General features: G+C 39.3%; 4 protein-coding genes across 4 annotated transcripts; 2 read left to right on the top strand and 2 right to left on the bottom strand.

The window, feature by feature from the left end:
- Positions 1-1176: 1176 nt before the first annotated feature.
- Positions 1177-4328, top strand: LOC306902628 (inactive tyrosine-protein kinase PRAG1). Its single transcript, XM_079471350.1, has 4 exons — positions 1177-1384; positions 1554-1702; positions 2110-2603; positions 2964-4328. The coding sequence occupies exons 1-4, from the start codon at positions 1305-1307 to the stop codon at positions 4017-4019; spliced, it is 1779 nt and encodes a 592-aa protein (XP_079327476.1). The 5' UTR covers positions 1177-1304; the 3' UTR covers positions 4020-4328.
- A 649-nt stretch (positions 4329-4977) lies between these two features.
- On the bottom strand, positions 4978-9529 carry oaz1a (ornithine decarboxylase antizyme 1a). The gene is given in 6 exon segments (XM_079471351.1): positions 4978-5585; positions 5676-5761; positions 5853-6028; positions 7588-7674; positions 7676-7721; positions 9363-9529. Coding segments are annotated over 6 exon segments (645 nt in total). The 5' UTR covers positions 9482-9529; the 3' UTR covers positions 4978-5454.
- An 865-nt stretch (positions 9530-10394) lies between these two features.
- On the top strand, positions 10395-12218 carry LOC306902267 (uncharacterized protein). The gene is made up of 5 exons (XM_079470684.1): positions 10395-10471; positions 10800-10823; positions 10960-11094; positions 11412-11485; positions 11560-12218. Coding segments are annotated over exons 2-5 (381 nt in total). The 5' UTR covers positions 10395-10471; positions 10800-10822; the 3' UTR covers positions 11731-12218.
- Positions 11960-16163, bottom strand: amh (anti-Mullerian hormone). The gene is made up of 7 exons (XM_079470683.1): positions 16030-16163; positions 15327-15653; positions 15054-15226; positions 14686-14803; positions 13438-13576; positions 12768-13192; positions 11960-12688 (listed from the first exon to the last, which is right to left on the bottom strand). Exons 1-7 carry the CDS (start codon positions 16154-16156, stop codon positions 12264-12266), a joined length of 1734 nt encoding a protein of 577 aa, XP_079326809.1. The 5' UTR covers positions 16157-16163; the 3' UTR covers positions 11960-12263.
- Positions 16164-18075: the final 1912 nt, after the last annotated feature.

The following is an 18075-nucleotide window of genomic DNA, read 5'->3' as shown; positions in this document are numbered from 1 at the left end:
ATATGTATTGTGGCCATTCCAGTCCAGTGTCAAACCTCAGGAGTGACATCCAACAGAAATGTGAAATACTAACCGAATGACAAGACACAACACTGTAAAATAAATTATCAAAAAAGAATGTTAACTTTTCCAAAGTATGCATACAAATATTACTACTGTATTGTTTAAAAGTGAATCTGACCTTGTTTTCTTTGTAGTTTTTGAGGTCTGAAAAAATACACAGCATCTTTTCTGTTATTCTGGCCTGTTTCTCATTTCTCATGAGCTCCAAAAATTCTTGTACAGGAATGGTAACTTTGTAACTAATAATTTGTTGTTTTGGAACATATTTCACATATTTATATATCTGTCTACATATTATACATTGTTTACATACTGTAATATGCTGTCTTGCTAGGAACAGTGAACAACATCCCCAATCAGGACAAGCTATTTTTAAATACATAAAAAACGTAAGAAAAAATATATACTTTTTATTTCCAATAAATATGTTCAGACCAATTAATCACAGATTTATTGTTACTGATTTCACCGACCTTTCTGTACTCTTTAATAAACCACACAAAATACTTAGGCTTTCATATTATGCATGGGGACCAACAGCACCCTCTAGCGGTCAATACAATCAAAATTTCAAGCGCACACTCCCTCTTATAATGCCACTAGCTTTCTTTAAGGATGTATTGTTGTCGATGTTGTTATGTGTGGTCATTATAGGGATATCAAATCCTGATCTAGTACATGATTAGGCTACCTTGAATGCACTGTAAGTTGCTTGCCAAGTGCTTGATGCATTTAATCTTAACTGTGACTCATAAAATATGATAAATTAGTCATATGTTGGGTTGTTAGTTCTTGAATGTCATAGTACATGAACGTACATTTGTTGAATGCTATTAATGTTTTGTCCTTCTGTTCTTCAGAAAGCACAAATATAAAACACAAAAGAAAGTACTTCTTTTTATGTAAGAAAATACTTGGCAGAAACAAGCCTTCTGGATTGCACTCAATTTTAGCTTGATGCATTAGCACAGTGCAAGCAGATATCAAAAAGATATCAGTTATTTTTTACCACAGCTTGTTCCCTTTTCAAAGTAGAAGTACAGCGAACATTTGTGCACTCAACTTTTCCGCCGCCAACCTCAGATGTAAGATAGATAGGCTGAGGGTGTGTGAGACAGACAGAGAGAGAGAGAGAGAGAGAGAGAGGGTGCTTACATGCTGGAAGAAAACTACAGGAACTGACAGTTGGAGGAGGTTGCGATGCATAACCGAAGCTTTACGCTGTCACAATACAAACTAAAATGCACCGGGCAGCAGACTACACTCTCCGCGGAGAGCCAGGAATGACACCGCCACCTGCACTACCCATCAAACAGCGCAGGTATGTGATGCTTATGTTGACATATAGGAGCTGTGATGTTGGAAACCTCACGTTGCAAAAAAACAGTGGTTGCTCGGTATGGTGAACAATCATAGAGTTGATCTTGTAACATGTTCCAATGTTATTATGCTTCCACATCTGATTTAGTTTGTATGTGGACATGTTTTAGGAGCAAGTCTTCTTCAAGCTCAACCCAGGATCTCGAGATGAACATGGGAGATGTGCACTTGTCTGCACCGCAGACCCCATTGACTCCGTTTGCTGAAGTGTTTCTATCTACTGACTGTAACGCCATCCACTGCCCTATACATCCATACGGTGAGCATAAAAAATAAAGGTGGATTTGTAGAGATTAATAGATGAAAAGATTAACAGCAAGCTTAGTTTAGTAGAAAACGAGAACTTGACGTGAGAGGTACAGTACGTGCTTGTTAACTGTCACACGCAAAGCCTTCCCCATTGCTGCTCTTCATTTTCATACGTATTCGCTTTAAACAACAAGTATGAGAGAAGTAACACCTGAAACAAAAAGCCACAAGGCAACCAAACCACTCACGTGGTACCAGGAACCAAAGCAGTTGAATTTCATTTTATTGTTTCATGAACACGTGACCTCCTCTTGCAGATGTACCAAAGGTACGCAGGTGTGCATGTAACTTGCAGAATGTGTGCACTTATTACACTTATATTATTAAAAACAATCTGTAATTTGTCTTATTTCTCAGAATATCACCAGATGAGGTTCTTCTCCGACCAAACTCCTCCTCCTCCTATACCTAAAAAGACTCTTAAAAGAACTTTATCCCTGCCAGCGGATGCTTTGGACCCACCTTCCCTCGCTCACTCAGCAACCTGCATGTATGAAAATCCCCTTTACATGATTACACCATTCCAAGGGAACCACAAGGAAGAGCATCACGAAGGTCTTTCTTTGCACCAGGTGACTTTTGATATCCCAGACGAGAAACTTTACAGACTCCTCAGGAGCTTCGGGAGCGATGAGCAGCTTTCCGCAGGCATTCAAGAGTGCTATCTTCAGTTTCTGAGGAACACGTTGCAGAACATTGAAATTAGTGTCTTTTTGAATGAGCAGGAAAACACGACCGCAAAGACATCTCAGCCAAATGACTTTCTACTTTGTGGACAGCAGTGGAATGAGGGGGACGTTTATTACTTAGTGTGTTGTCCAAAGGTTCCTAGGAGGTTGTTTGCAGCACAGGTGAGATTAACAGTCATAAATTAGATACTGTGTGAAATGAATCTAAAGTAATGTAGTGTTGTATACATGTGTGAAACATGATTTTAAATCCACGGCTGTAAATAGGCCATCAACGCTTTCCCAGGCTGAGCCTCTGAACCACAGATAGCAAGAACATCCTTATAAGGCAAGCCTGGCTAGAAGTAAAAAGAAACCTCAAACCACACTTCCTCCATTATGCCAGGTGTTGAGCAACAGCAGTTCGACATGTGCTTCATAACCCCAACTAATGTCGTAGATCTACAGTAACTGTTTTTTGGGCAACGTCACCAGAATCTTACGTCTTGTGCTCATTACCTAATGCTTCAATATTTCTTGCAGGTTCAAGAAGAGGACTCTTCATCAGAGTGTCCTGTAGCTTTCCTTCATCCAAACATTCAACAAGGTGTGATCCATTTCCCACAATGCACAGCTTCAACTGACGCCTCACAATCAGAGAGTCCCGAGAATAAACCCGAGCCATCACATGGGGGCAGTACAGAAGCATGCCGACAACAAACAGTTGTCTCTCTTCTGGAGAAAGGTGTCAGTGTGACCATACTAAGAGACTTTCCTTTGGGTACACTTGAGGACTTTGTTGAGGAGGGACATTCTGTGCACCGCACCTATCCTGAAGTTTATGAGAGGAGGCTTTGTCTTCTCATCCTCCAGTTGGTAACAGGACTACAGCACCAGATGAATGTAGTTCACAGGAAACTGAAACCACAGAGTTTCATGTTGGTGTGGCCTAGTGTTACAATGAAACCAATCGAACCCAGGGAATACCTGGGTGGGATGAAGAAGGAAAGGGTCATGAATTCAGACACTTGTAACCTTGAGATTACAGTCTCTACAGATCTACCAGCCAACAGGAAGACGAGAGGTGAGATGTGTCAGACCATGTGGGAGAAATGGGGGACACCTCGGTTGGTGCTGAGCTGCGACTTTGAGGGTGAGGTTTTTATGGAAGCAACATCGCAGGAGCACCAATTGGGGGATTTGTTGAGGTACTGTCTGCATCTCACAAACAGCGACTCATTCCTCTGCCAAGACTGTCCATACTCTGCAGGATTGCTTTGGTTGGTGACCCAACTTACATTGGAGAAACCTGGGATAGTAATGGCCGATGTGGCAAGTGCCCTCCAGGTCTTACTTTGGGGTCCACGAAAGGGTCTCTTCCAGCAGAACCAACTGGACAGTTCTTTGTTTTCTAACTGGCTGTTAGTTAAGAGGTCACTTTTGGTTCTCAAGCTTGCAGAGAAGGGACTGTTTCAAGATCAACGTGGCTTGGACTGGGAAGATTATCTCTGTCTGCAATATCTATGCTTTACGGAAATTGAGACTGTGCATAGAGTAACTGAACACATGGGCCTTCACAACTCTGGGAGATCTTTTTAAATTGATTAAAACTTGGTCTCGCTTTTGTAAATCATCTTTAAGATTAATAAAGGAAAATGTAATCAGCTAACATCCAAAATTAACTTACAGTATATGATCTATCTACACGTTCCAATACAATAAACTGATTACACTTTGCTATATGTAGGAATGTCATAATTCAAAAATTTAGCTGACGATTAATCGCTTAATAATCATTATGGCGACTAATTGTTTTATGGTTTTGCCAATTAAACCAGCTTGTCATACAAACCTTCATTGTCTCTCTCTTTAAGTGCTCCATTCATTAAAACATTGTCATAAATTTTTACTTTGTAAGTATTGCATGTATAAAATAATATATCAAAGATCCAATACACCTTTTAGAATTGCAATAGAATATACGTAACTGCTTTTTTTAGAGGTGTATAAAGACCTTAAATAATGAAGCATTGTTTTAATAACCTTAGAATGAGCTATTTCTATCTACATACACTGGTCTCCTTGCATGGAATACGCCATGTAATCTCATTCAGAGTGCTTCTAAAGGGAGCCTTTCAAAAAACATTTAAAACATCTATAAATATGACATTTAGTGAAGAATATATCCTTGAATTTGTGACAACTACGTAAATAACAGAATAAATCACTAAAACATGACTTAACCTGAAATGAACATAAGCCCCAGGCAAACAGACAGAAATTGATAAAAGCATTTTATATACATTTAATCAGGTAGCCTTCCTAATCTATAATCATATAGTGCCTATATATTTTTAAATGCTTTTTTTACATTTAAATCACAAATTACGAAATCAACTAACTACTTGTTTGACCTTGTAAGGTTTACGCATTACCAATCGACTACTTGGAAAAATGAATATTACGAAAAATCCTAAGGAGTCTGAAAGGCAATATGAGAATGATAAACAGCAAATGTGCATTACACTTAAGGAAGTCACAAGTACCACAAGCAAGGCCGTGTAGGGTGAGAACTTTATTCTGCACACTGTAGCAATCATGCAGACAGATCAAACTAAAGTCATAACTAAAACCTTCAAGATACATGCACACATCAAGAAATGAAACAGCTTAACAAGGATAAGATAAATCAGCAATGAAAACCACGATTATACATACATTGTTGCTTGGGGAATCTTAGCCATAAATATTATACCCTAAAACAATCATTGCGTGGGAATGGGAGGGGGGGAAATCAGCATAGGAACCAATTACTCTAGTCAAACCCAGTGGTAATGGTTTATAGGCGAATGGTCACAGAAAATTTGGTTTAAACTAGTGCAAATACGACTGAAAATACAGCACAATCCTTACAAGTACAACGTAGCAATTAACAAGTCTCAATCTGACACATTCATACGCATTAGGTTTCTTTTAATGGTGACCATGTTGAGTGAGATTGTGTAGTTAATAGAATTAAGGACGTGATTGATCTTTATTCGTCACTATCGGAGTCTCTTTCGATGCTGTAAGCCATGAAGAAAGCGTCGGGGCGTGTTGGGACGAGGGGATGACCCGGTCTCACAATCTCAAAGCCCATGAAACTGAATGTCCGCAGCAACGATGCTGGAAGGAAGTAAAAAACAAAGTGACATTAACATCGAACAGGCCTTGATGGTACAAGGAAGCAGGAAGACGAAGAGCCGCGAGTCTCACCTCTGTCATCTCGGGTCTTGTGGAAGCAGATGAAAACGTGATCAACCTGTAGCTTCTCCTCTGCAAACTCCAGCAAGAGTGAAAAACTATCGAGGAAGAACACGACCACAAATAAGTGATATTTTCATTTTAACCAGCATAAAAAGAGAATTGTCAAACTGAGTCGATTCGACTAACCTGTCTTTGCTTCCTTCAGGAAGGACACCAGGGGGAATTTCGATGTAAAGACCTCCCCCCTTCAGTGCCCCCCTCCAGACTAAGCGCTTGCTCACAGAGCAGCGGCGCTCGAAGAGCAAAAAACGTACGCGGCTGTTCAACTGGGGGGCTTCCTCAAGAACTAGTAACTGTGCATCCTACAAAGAATACTCCGTTATTAATTTGCAACTTTCGAACATACAACAGTTACACAACAACAACCGAAGAAGAAACTGGACTGTCTCAATTATTGTGAAATCAATACTACTGGTAATCCCTACTGGTAAGGGGATAAATATGTAGTAAGGAGATGTTGACCCTTGCTTACAGAGATAGTGTTTATTACAGTAGCCAAAGGTTATTAGTAGAGTTGAGCCGGATACTCGGCTGAAACGAGTATCCGGTACGGATAAAGCATATTTGCCGAGTACAAGTATTATACGAGTAATACGAGTCAATATCTGTGCTCGGATGGAATAAAAATCCTCATTGGGTAGCTGACTGTGTCTGCGTTCTGTGATAGGCTAGTCACAGCGCCCCTCCCTTACACATACAGATTTGCTGTGTCCCGCTCTGCTCACTCAGTGTTGCCAACTTAGCGCCTTTGTCGCTATATTTAGCGAGTATTCAGACCCCTCTAGCGACACATTTTTAAAAAAGCGACTAGCGACAAATCTAACGACTTTTTCTGATGTTATTGGAGACTTTTGGAGACTCTGAAGTGAGAGCACATATTGTTCTTAATCTTCACAACGAGCAGCGGGTGCTGCCCTGAGCCGCACGCCCGCACCAAAGCACTCACAGGCGGCTCAGTCCTCGCGAAGCAGCCCCTCCCCCGGCTGCAGTCAGAGCAGGAGATGTTGTTCACCCCTCCCCGTCCAGACTGCAAATGATCGCGCGCATGCGCAGAAAGCTGGCTGAATTCAGCTTGAGATATAAAATGTTCTTTGTCTAAAATAATTAAATCACCGCAGAAAAATAAATCCTCTCAGCTCACTCACACACAGAACGCTGAGAAGAGAACAGCTCTCTTTCTCTCTCTCTGTCTCTCTCTAACTCACACACACACACACACACACCTGGTGTAAAAAAAAAAAAAAAGTAACCAAAAAAAAACACTGATCATAAAAAAATTAAAAGTTAAAAAAAGAAAGTTATGTTTAGATGAAAACTCTTGTTCATTACATTTTTCTTCATAATTGCAACCACATGTGTTGTATTAATTGTTGCAAAACTTGTTCTGTATATAGTTCGTTTGTTATCGTGATCAAAACCATTGATCTGAAGCTCAATGCTGATGCTGTCATGTAAATAGTTTTCTAATCAGCAATAAATATAACAATTTCTGATCAACCCATAGCAATTGCATGATTAAAAATAACATACTGGTTAAAGCCCCGCCCCTTTCAAGACAACCCGACCACTTCCGGGTTAAACCCCGCCCACTTCCAGGTTAGGCCCCGCCCAGTCCGAGTACAGATACAGATACAGATAATTCATATGGTTAACAGATACAGATACAGATACAGATAATGCTGTACTCGCTCATCCCTAGTTATTAGTCAATCTTTGTCTAGCACGCAGTCGACTTTACATGAACTGTCAATGCATGTCTATTTCGTTGTAAAGTTTTTCGTTTAAAAATATAGGTATTAAATTGTAGACGGATGATTTGCAGGTCTCATTTCAAATACAGGAGCCAAAGCAATGTACTTACAGAATAGAATAGTTTAGCTGAAAGACTGTGATCCCTTTGATCATTCCCTCGCCCACCTGGGATCTTCAGGGGTGGGTGAGGGACATCAGGAACACCACAGAGGCCCTGGACACGGGTTACTGTATCGATGGGAACTGCAAACACAACACGTACGCATTACGAACCCGACAGGGTACATCACACACACACACACGTGCAAGGAAATCGACAGCGCATTTAAAGTGCCATTCAAATTAGTGGATTTCTTTAATGAAATAAACTTCCTCAGAAAACAATCATCATTTCAAAAAACAACGCAACGGGTGCAAACAGGTAGTTTTAAAACTAATAAAGCACTTCATTTTGTAACGCATTAAGCAATGGCTACGACTAATCCTTGAAGGCTGGCGAGAACACACCAATGCATTCAAGGAGGAGGCATTACAGCAGCTTAGATCACGTGGGAAGGGTAAACCTCGAGTTACACAACAGCCAGAAGCATATGAAACGTTCATGTAAATAAATCGCTTCAGTTTAATGAGTAACCGTGTCTTTTGCAGGAAATCTGATGAAAGATGTTCAGAATCAGTGACAAATATAAAAACCGAACGACCCACCCATTGGCAACACATCTGTAGTGTTACAGACAATGGGGGGTAATCTGCAAAGTAGCTATGAGACAAGTTAATACATTTCAGACATCAGGTAAATGTAACCAAGTGTGAAAGTTATGACATGTACACACCCACATCGGCAAATCGTATTTTCAGCATTTTTAACAATAAGCCTTTGACACAAAACAAAAAGTACTTCTGCATACAATAAAACCAAGCAAATGTAAATATTATAATTGTATAAACCAGTTTCAATTGACGTTGTAAAACGGAGGAACAAAAGTACACTAGTAAACAACAATGAGATGACATTTCCTAGATTTTAGTTAATATTTCCCTTTTCCCCGTAATATAGGATTGAACACCATGATCATTCATACAGCACAGCTATGACGCACGACACAAACAAGTGGGGGATGGGCGAGACGACATATTAGCCATTAGCATTCTACCTCGCCTACGATTAATATACATACATTTAACCCGATTCAGACAGTCCGATCATTAGAATAGTCTTCGTTTTTCCTTTAAATGGCAACTAACGCAAAATTAAAATAAATACACACAGCAACACCATCGCAATACTCTGAACTGACTTAGCATGTTAACGAACCATCTTACGTTATCTTAAACCGACACGTCAATCACGTTGAGCTCGACCGTAGACACAAATCACTCATCAATAATCATACGACAATATAAAAGTAAGAAATTACGAATATAGGTTACGTTATGCGTCCTAAAATGCGACCCTTCAGTTCCAAGACAGTCATAAAAACCGACACTAGCAGCTAACGTTACGGCAGTTGGAATTTACAGATTATAACCGACTTTAATTTTGTATAATCGGTTAGCTGAACACGCGCCTGTCAATCATTCTAACAGACAAATGATTGACAACACGAAGCGCTGATCGATGCTAGCTCGCTTGATACTGAACTCATGATATATCTCGGAAAAGAAAACCGAGACATCTTACGTCAATTTAGGATTTAATTCAACGCCTTTCTGTCAGATTCATAACATACACCCACAACGAAGCAGCCAGGAAAATATACATTTCGTTGCGTTTCATCATAATCTACAAGCTATAGGATATCACAGGCTTCATTGCTCAAACAAGGCCGCGAGCTAGCTAGCTAGCCAGCTAGCCAAAACTCTTGCATAAAAGTCACACGTTACCTTCCGCTCTCGGGTTTATTACGGGTTAAATCGATAACTGGCATCTTGGATATATTGCTCTCTTTTTCTCTGACAAAACAGTGGCTATTCAGGATCGTCTGGAGGTTGGATTTAACCATCCGGCCAATGTCAATTCCCGATTTCTCTTCTTGCCCTGCTCCGTGAATGTGAGGTTCCCACAGGCCGGCTGTATTTATACTCGGAACGAGAGTGGGCGCGTCTTCTGCGTTGCGTCATGTTTTCTAAAAAAACTAATTGTTTGAGTGGAAATAAGCAAAAATGGAATGCAAAAGTGAATTATTTAGTTACACAAAATTACATAATCATTATTTTGTAGCGTCTTCTTGAGATAACTGCTTTGGAACAACGCAAATTGTGAAAAGCGCTATATAAATAAAATTGAATTGAATTGAATTGAATAACTAAAATAGATAACATTTAATAGAGTTACATAACCAATAAATTATAACACTGTTTCCAACATAATCACTAATAAAAGATATATAAAGATTTATTAAATGTACAAATAAATATATATCTGAAGAGTTTGGTTCCACAATGAGATAACTCCGTTATATTTCAAAAATCATGTTTTTTATTATGCATTCCAATTAATATCAAACTACAGTCGGTTTGTTTTGTTTTAAGCCGTAATATGATAAAAAATACAGCTGACTAACACAAAAACAACATGATAATAATAAAAACATGATTTTTGAAAATGTTTTCAAACAGAGTTCTCTCGCTTTGGAACCAAACTCTTCATATATGTATGGTTATATATATATATATATATATATATATATATATATTTCAAGTAAATATAAGGTATTCACATGATATTCATAATAACATTTAGTAAAACTTAGCAATGACACGATTTGCTGATTAAGTTAGCATTTATATGATGACAAATAACATTCATAAACAACCATGAAGACTGCACATAGACCATGTCAATTCAAGCGCTTTTATTTTTAATAATCGAGTCTCAGCTGTGCCCGTCCGTCAAAACTCTGAAGAACTTGAGACACTGCATGACACATTGGCCTTAACACCACAAGCACTCCCTGAGCACCTCCTGGTTTCTACTAGTCCACTTTTGCCCGGTAAGAGCTGCGTTTCTATTGCTAATTTAGTTATTTTTGTTTATCTTTGGCTTTTTGTACGTGTCGTGTTTCAAAATCGTACTTGAATGTAAGTAGCCTACAGTCAGACACTTGTTAAGTTCAAGCACTTCTGTACTTTGATCAACACTATTTGTGCAGACGGCTACAAACCCAATTTCAGTTACTTATGTTACATTCTGTTACGTTTTCAGGACTTTGTGCCAACTTTCATACAACATAAGCTTGTTTGGTTTTAATAGACAGTTTATATTTATTGCATGTTTTGGTGTACAATTGTTACACGCAGACCTTTGTTCTATTTTTCAAGTCTCCAGAAAGGATCGCTGAACAAGTATGTCTATTACCATTACACCAAAATTGCACGTATATGAACATTTGTACAGTATATGCAAATGCATCATTATTGTTCTATGTATATTGTAACAGGACAACGCTTATAGTAACACTTGAACATCTTGACCCAACAGTGAAATATCGTCGTATATTTCCTGTGGAATCATTGAGTAGTGTGGAGAATCCATGGAGAGGCGTCACACTAAATCGATGTATAATGGTGGCCATGATCGTCGTGGCCGTCAGCTCAGGGGTTGAGAAAGTACAAGGTGAATTCTTAAATGTGAGTTATGCAATAAATATGTGCGTCAGTGTATTATATCTCCGGGTATTAACCTGTAGGAGTTTAATTTGTGATAATGACCAATTGGCTTTACATTATCTATCCATTATCAAATGGCTAATAAATGGACATGTGAATGAATGAACACAATGAACTTAAAATACTGTGAGGAGTAATATAAGAATCTGGAATAGCTTTTGGTTGTTGTTATACAAACATATTCAACAGGGGTATTAACCAATCAGAATCAAGTATTCCAGAAGGCCATGTAATAAGTATTTACAGTATCTTACTGTGCAACAGAGGTACTAGAGCCGTACTTTGAAGAGACGGAAGAACCTGGATCAGATCTTCAAGCTGGAGATCTTTCAGAGGAGGTAGGGCTTAAGGCTTTCTGTTTAAACAATGTTTATGCCGTTTATCATTTTTGAAAACTGTCTTTTTTCTACAGTCGGATTGGTGGTGGGACACCATTGCGTTCTGGAACTGGGGATCTGAGGATAAAATGGATGAGTTTAAAAAGAAAAGATCAGGGAAGCAAAGGCAGCCTGGAGAGAACGTTGGACCACGTAAGATTCGTAACAAAGAAGTGGACAAAGGATTACTGAAAAAGAAGGAATAGTGTTAACTATTTACAATACTAGGAATGGTGAAACGAAAGCAAAACGTTCAACAATAATTGACATGCATGTCAATTTACATTTTGAAAAATGTACTCTGTCCTGAAATGAGAACTAAAACGTATAATATTCTTTCATCCTGTTTTAATGCTTTAGATAACTCTTTGTACAATTTTGAGATTATTTCAGTATCACTGTGAATACGTTTCAATTCATTGACACAGATAAAATGTGCTTTACATATACTTTATTCAAATACAGTCAAACATTATGAACACATCTAGCGATTTGTTTCATACATTTAAAACAATTTCTGTATTGTCTGAAATGTAAATTTTCTCTCAAATGACCTCCATTACACGTCAAATGACAAACAGCTGATATGGTGCACCTGGACATGCACCAGTAATGCATTCGCATCAGCTTTGCATCTAGAAAAATAGAAGACCACTGTTGAGTATTTACAAGCAAAAATAAACGGAGGTCTGTGAAATTTCATTTGTACGTTGCAATATATCAACACACACAATGGCTGTCAGCGACACTCGCACTTGGTCGCCACCACATTTGTCTTGAAGGACGTGACGGTGGCCTTGCTCTCCAGCTCAATCACGCACAGGTCTTCGTATTCCACCGGCACGCAGCACGGAGAGCGGTTGACGGGGTGGCCGCTCTCGATGTGGCTGCTCAGGAGGACGACGTGGTTGTTGCTGGTGGTGCTTAGGGGGAAACTGCAGGATCCTTCGCAGTTATTGATCTTGGCAATGGAGGGTTCGAGGGAGTACTTCCTCAGGGACACGATCAAGGACTGAAGTCGACACTGTTGGGGTATCGTCTGGCTGTCTTCGTCCGCTCTGGCTGCCCTTTGAGCCCGTTCCACCTCCCAGATGCTGAGTACCGTCTGCAGGGCTTTCAGCAGCAAAACGGACCTGTATTGGGCTTCTTTGTGCTCTATCGTGACTAAAAATGAAACACTATTAATTTGTAACGTCAACTTATTCGGATGCGTCTGCATAAAATCTAAAAGTGCAGAACCCACCTGCTTCATCATTCGTTCCTTCTGGAGGAAGGGTACTCATTTCGATGAGTCGCTGAAGCCTGTCAATGACCTTTTGCCCCGCCTCCTCCTTCACTTTAGCAAGGGCTTCATTCAGTCGTAGTCTGAGCACAGAAAGCAGAGGACTCTCCAGGTTCAGCTCCATACGGTGAGTCTGGAGTCTTTGCTGGTGCGGTGGGAACACAAATACAGTCTGAGTGGATGAATTCACCAGGCCTGAAAGAAGGAACTGTGGGGATGACTCTCCAAGGGTCAAAGGTGGTAGAGAGTTAAGTGCGTCTAAAGAGATCGTGCTCTCCTCTTCCCGAGAATCCAACAGATCCTTCTGGAGAAGAACGTCATTCAAGAACTTCTGCAGCTCGCACAGGAAAATAAAGGTTTTGGAATGAGGGAGAGGACTGGAAGATCTGGACACAAAGGTTGACACAAACTAAATAAAGGTCAAATCAGCTGCACTGCATTATGGGATAAAGAGTGGCGTACACATTGTGCTTCGTATTTTGGCAAACGTAGTCATCCGGACATTCCATGGCATGCATACCGAAAAATAGCATGATGTTTACAGTATACACATAGCATTTTTCAGCTGTCTTTATCAAATAACACATATTTAAAGTCAGCATTTTAAACCAGAAGAGAATAAGTCACTTACCTGGGGTATTTTAACGGAGAAGCACTTTCACTCTGGCCTTTCTCAGCGAGGAAAAGCAATGTTGGCTTTATTGTGATATTGCTGTCTTTCACCTTCCTCATCAAGATTTCCTGAAGATCAGACAGACTGAGTTTCTTCCCTAAGATGAAAAGGAAACTTGTGACAGCAGTCCTAGAATCCTTTTTGGAATTACAACTAACACATTTGTTCTTAAAAGTTTTTCTAACATTGCTGTTTTTATACCGATGTATTTATAACGTTTAAGACCTATCTAAGATTGTACAACGTTGATAAAATGCTATTTTAACGTTACTGAAAGAATGTTTTGTAAATGTGTTTTAAAACAGGCTTTTCTTATATTGCTGTTAAGTTACGAATGTTTTAAAAAGCATACTATCAATGTAAGAATGATGTTTTTTTATACCAATGTTTTTACAACGTTTTAGACCAACATTGATAAAATAATCTTTTAACGTTACCGAAAGAACATTAGGATACATTTTGAGAAAATATGTTCTAAAAACGTTTTTCTAACATTGCTGTTATGTTACAAATTTAGTGAACAGTCTACTATCAATGTAAGTATAATGTTTAATAATGTTACAAAAAAAAACATTAGTTATAACATTAAAGTCACCATGAAAGGGAAGTTACGATTGACTTCTTTTCCGTATCGTGACGGATATTCGAGTGCAACGGCTTCTGAAATTAGAATTGTTTTGAGGTCAGGGCTTTATTTTGCCCTTTCCCGTTTTTTGTTTGTTTGTTTTAAGTTGATTTGAATGCCAGTTTACAACAGGCCCGTTCGACTTGACTATAATCAAGATCCGACAAGCGGATGACATCAAAGTACCGTGAGAGCGATCTGAAAAACAATAAAAAGTCTGCCTTCGAAGCACTCTCGTGGTACTTTGATGTCACCCGCCTGTCGGATCTTGCGGCACCACAGCAAGTTGAACAAGCCTAGTCTCTTGTGGATGGGGAGAGCTAACAATGCCTGGCCATTGGACAGTCAATATTGTCCAACCCCTTTTCGTTGCTTACGTCATGTGGTGAAGAGGTGTTGTTAAGAGGGGGAAGGGAGCTTAATGTTTTTGATTAAAGATTGCAAGTGCAAATGAATAAAAATACTAAAACGCTTACTGTATAATAGTCACTGCAAGATTTCTTCCCTTTTTATTTCGTGGTGACTTTTTAGCGAATGTTAACTTTAGTTCTGAGAATGTTTGGTGTTAGATGGTGTCTCACCATTTTCAGCTTTTGGCGTCTCAACTTTTACTCTCAGCTTTAGGTGAGCATGTGTATGACTCTCCCTTAGTCTCCCTGTAAGCATGAGGAAACGCGTGCTTTCTGAAATGCAAACCGTCTGAAAGAGAGACATCATAACTTACCGTAGAGCAATAACAAATCAACAGGTTGGCGTCAACACTTCAGCTACAAGACAATATCACGGTATAAATGAAATAAATCGCAAAGCAAACCCAGATGTTCATGACACAGGGGTAACTGTAGCTGGTGATTCACTATCAAATTTTCTACAGCAAATCTTTCAAATAACATTTTAAATTGTATTTACAACACTAACTAGTATAACAGTCTATAAAAAATCATGTAACCTGTGTATTTGGATGCAGAAAATTACTGTTAAACATTATAGTCAAGTCGTCTGCCTCCATGGATCCCACGTTAAACAGGAGCATCAAAGAGAAGGGGCTGGTTGGATGGATAAACTTTGGGAACTTTAGGGCCAAAATGATCTCTTCTTCCTTCTCGGCGTCCCAGACATCAACTATAACATCCACAAAACTCAAATTATATCTGTCAACTATAACGATAACTAATAAACAGAAAAGAAGAAAACATTTTCAGAAAGTGCAAAAATGATGTACCCTCTGTAGCCTGGACACCCTTAACGCCATTTTGTTGTTGCCGCACACTCTCGGTTAGTTGTGTCAATGCAGTAACCTGCAAATCACGAATTGCATCATGTTGCGAACATGTTCCGAATCGCTTGAACTCCGTACTTCCCAGTTCAGTGCCACGATTCAGGGCTGACAGGAAGTCATCTATGGGACGATAATTAGCTGGTTGCTTGTCATGACATGGTACCTCTTCAGTGGCATGAGTTGAATGGGCAGATGGGTCACTCGGGTGTTCAGCGACAATTTCGGGCAAATATGCTGCATGTCTGACATCACTCTCCTCACTATGGTGTCCTGTAAGTCAATCAAATAACCATTTCAGACCAAAGCATCCAATTGAAGGAGTTCTCTAGAGGGCTGCTTGCATGGCAGCCAATGAAAAACCAAAGAAACATTAATTTCTTTAAATTCCATTTATAATCAAATAATTTGTGACTACTCAAAGGTGCATTGCTTCCGCAGTAGACATGCAAAAACGGTGAACCAAATGCACGGTTTTTATAGTGGACTAAATATGAAACTAAAATAACTTACATATACATAGAGTAGCATATAAAAGAAACACATAAATAATAAAATGACAAATGCGCACATCAAAATGACTTGAAATTAAACTCGAAATCTTGAAAAGATTTGGAACACAGATTAAAAACTATTGGAGGTCACTGACCTGACGGCGTCGTCACCTGGATGACGTCTTGCTCCGCATGTCCCACCGTGGCACTATATGACCCAGTCAAACCCAGTAAAACCATCAGGCAAATTCTTGCCTGCACGAGCATCTTCTCTGATTCCATCGCTGTTAAGTCTAGCACTTGTTTTGGGGCGGGTCAGCAAAGGCGATGTGCTTTATACACACCTCCCAGTGTCCCGACAGAACCTAAGATTCTACGAAAGCTTGTCCTTGGAGTAACAGGGGGTATTCGAGGCATGCGGGCGGACGTGTGAATGTAGATGGACAGTGAATGGATATTGCATGCCTATGAGGTTTGATAAGGAGAGGGGGAGCTCACACAGACAACAGAATACTGTGTAGAATCCTGGACACACAGCTGCGGTGTGTGAATGATAACGGTTTTGAGACTTCTTGTTGGTACATTGCAACAAAGTTTAGTTCTTTTTTTAGATCATCTCCCGCTTTGTTTTATTCCCATGGGATGCAGTTGGAGTTCTTAGAATGTGTCCTTGTGTCTGTTGAGTGACATCCTCATTCTCATTCTGAGACGTCTGTTTTGCAGGCCTTGGATGTGGAGCTCCCCCAAAATAAAAATGTTGTCATTGTTTTTTCTCCCGCATGTCATTTAAATCCTCCGTGGAACACACAAGAAGATGTTTTGAGAAATGTCTCAGTGGTTGTGTGTCTATACAATGGAAGTCAACGGGGCTCATTGTTGTTTGGTTGCCAACATTCTTCCAAATATCTTCTTTTGTGTTTTGCAGAAGAAAGAAATGCATATAGATTTGGAATGGCATGAGGGTGAGCATTTTCATTTTTGAGTAAACTATTCCTTTTATCTCTAAGTTCTGTGGATTAATCGTTTTACGACAGTATAGAAGTAAAGCGGTATAGTATAGTAAAGTACATTAAAACTATGCCAGTAAGATTGAAAGCTGCTATAAAGGCCAAAGGAGGCCATACAGAAATTACGTTTTTGGGTTGTGTGAAAACGATTTAGTTGTTTCAGTTTGTGATTTGCCTAATGTTTCGGTTTTTATGACAGTTGTTATGACAGGTTGTCTAACACATTAAGCACTGTTCATTATATACCATTTACAAAATGAAATCCTGTTTTCTTGGGTACGCCACCGTCGAGCTACCCGTTGGTAAAATTCCTCTTTTTAGAAGACACACAGCTGCTGTTTTTAAGACTTTCAAGGTCCCTCGAGCACTAGGTGTTTCATCAGACCTAAGAGATAAGGCTAGGATCTATGGCCCAAAGGAATGGCTGAGAACTGGCATAACTAACACAGGACACAATGCTTGATAGTTTACCATAACAGGAATTCGAAATGAGAAAAGGGTATTTCATTTCCGGCGTCTTTTTTTTAACAGAACTTTAATGAGTATTTTGTATAGACCCTCATTTAGAAAATACATATAAATGGGTTATCATAGCTGTTTCATTATAACTCTACATCTATTATATAGCTGCAGTTCCCCATAGCAGATGGACATCATTTGCTTTTGCCAAATACAAACTATTGGGACAAAGACAACTGGTAAACATTAACAGTAGGGAAAGTTTTAGTTTTATTTGAACGTTTTTATTGGTTATTGTGTGTTGCATATTTTGAATCGCAGCTTTGAGTCCAGGACACATTTCCTGTAACAAGAACAATAAAGAATAACTCGAACTGACATAAAAAAACATAGAAGGATGGATCTCCCTCAAATTCTGTCATCATTTATTCACCCATAAAAATGTTATTCTGTATACGTTTCTGTGTTCTGATGAACTAAAAGAAAGATATTTGGAAGAATGCTTGACACCAAACCGTTCTGGGGCACCATTGACTGCCATAGTAGTAAAAATGACAATGGTAGTCAATGGTGCCCCAGAACTGTTCGCTTTCCTACATTCTTCAAAATGTCTTCGTAACAGAACAAAGAAATTTCTGAAGAAAACTTTATACAGTTTGGAACAACTTTAGGGTGAGTAGGTGATGACAGAATAACGTTTTGGGTGAACTGTCCCTTCAATGCACATGTAAAGTG

The sequence above is a fragment of the Barbatula barbatula genome (genome assembly GCF_947034865.1).
Source record: "Barbatula barbatula genome assembly, chromosome: 13".
Classification (NCBI taxonomy): domain Eukaryota; kingdom Metazoa; phylum Chordata; class Actinopteri; order Cypriniformes; family Nemacheilidae; genus Barbatula; species Barbatula barbatula.
Note: the sequence above shows the minus strand (reverse complement) of the source record. Positions and strands in the feature narration are given on the sequence as shown.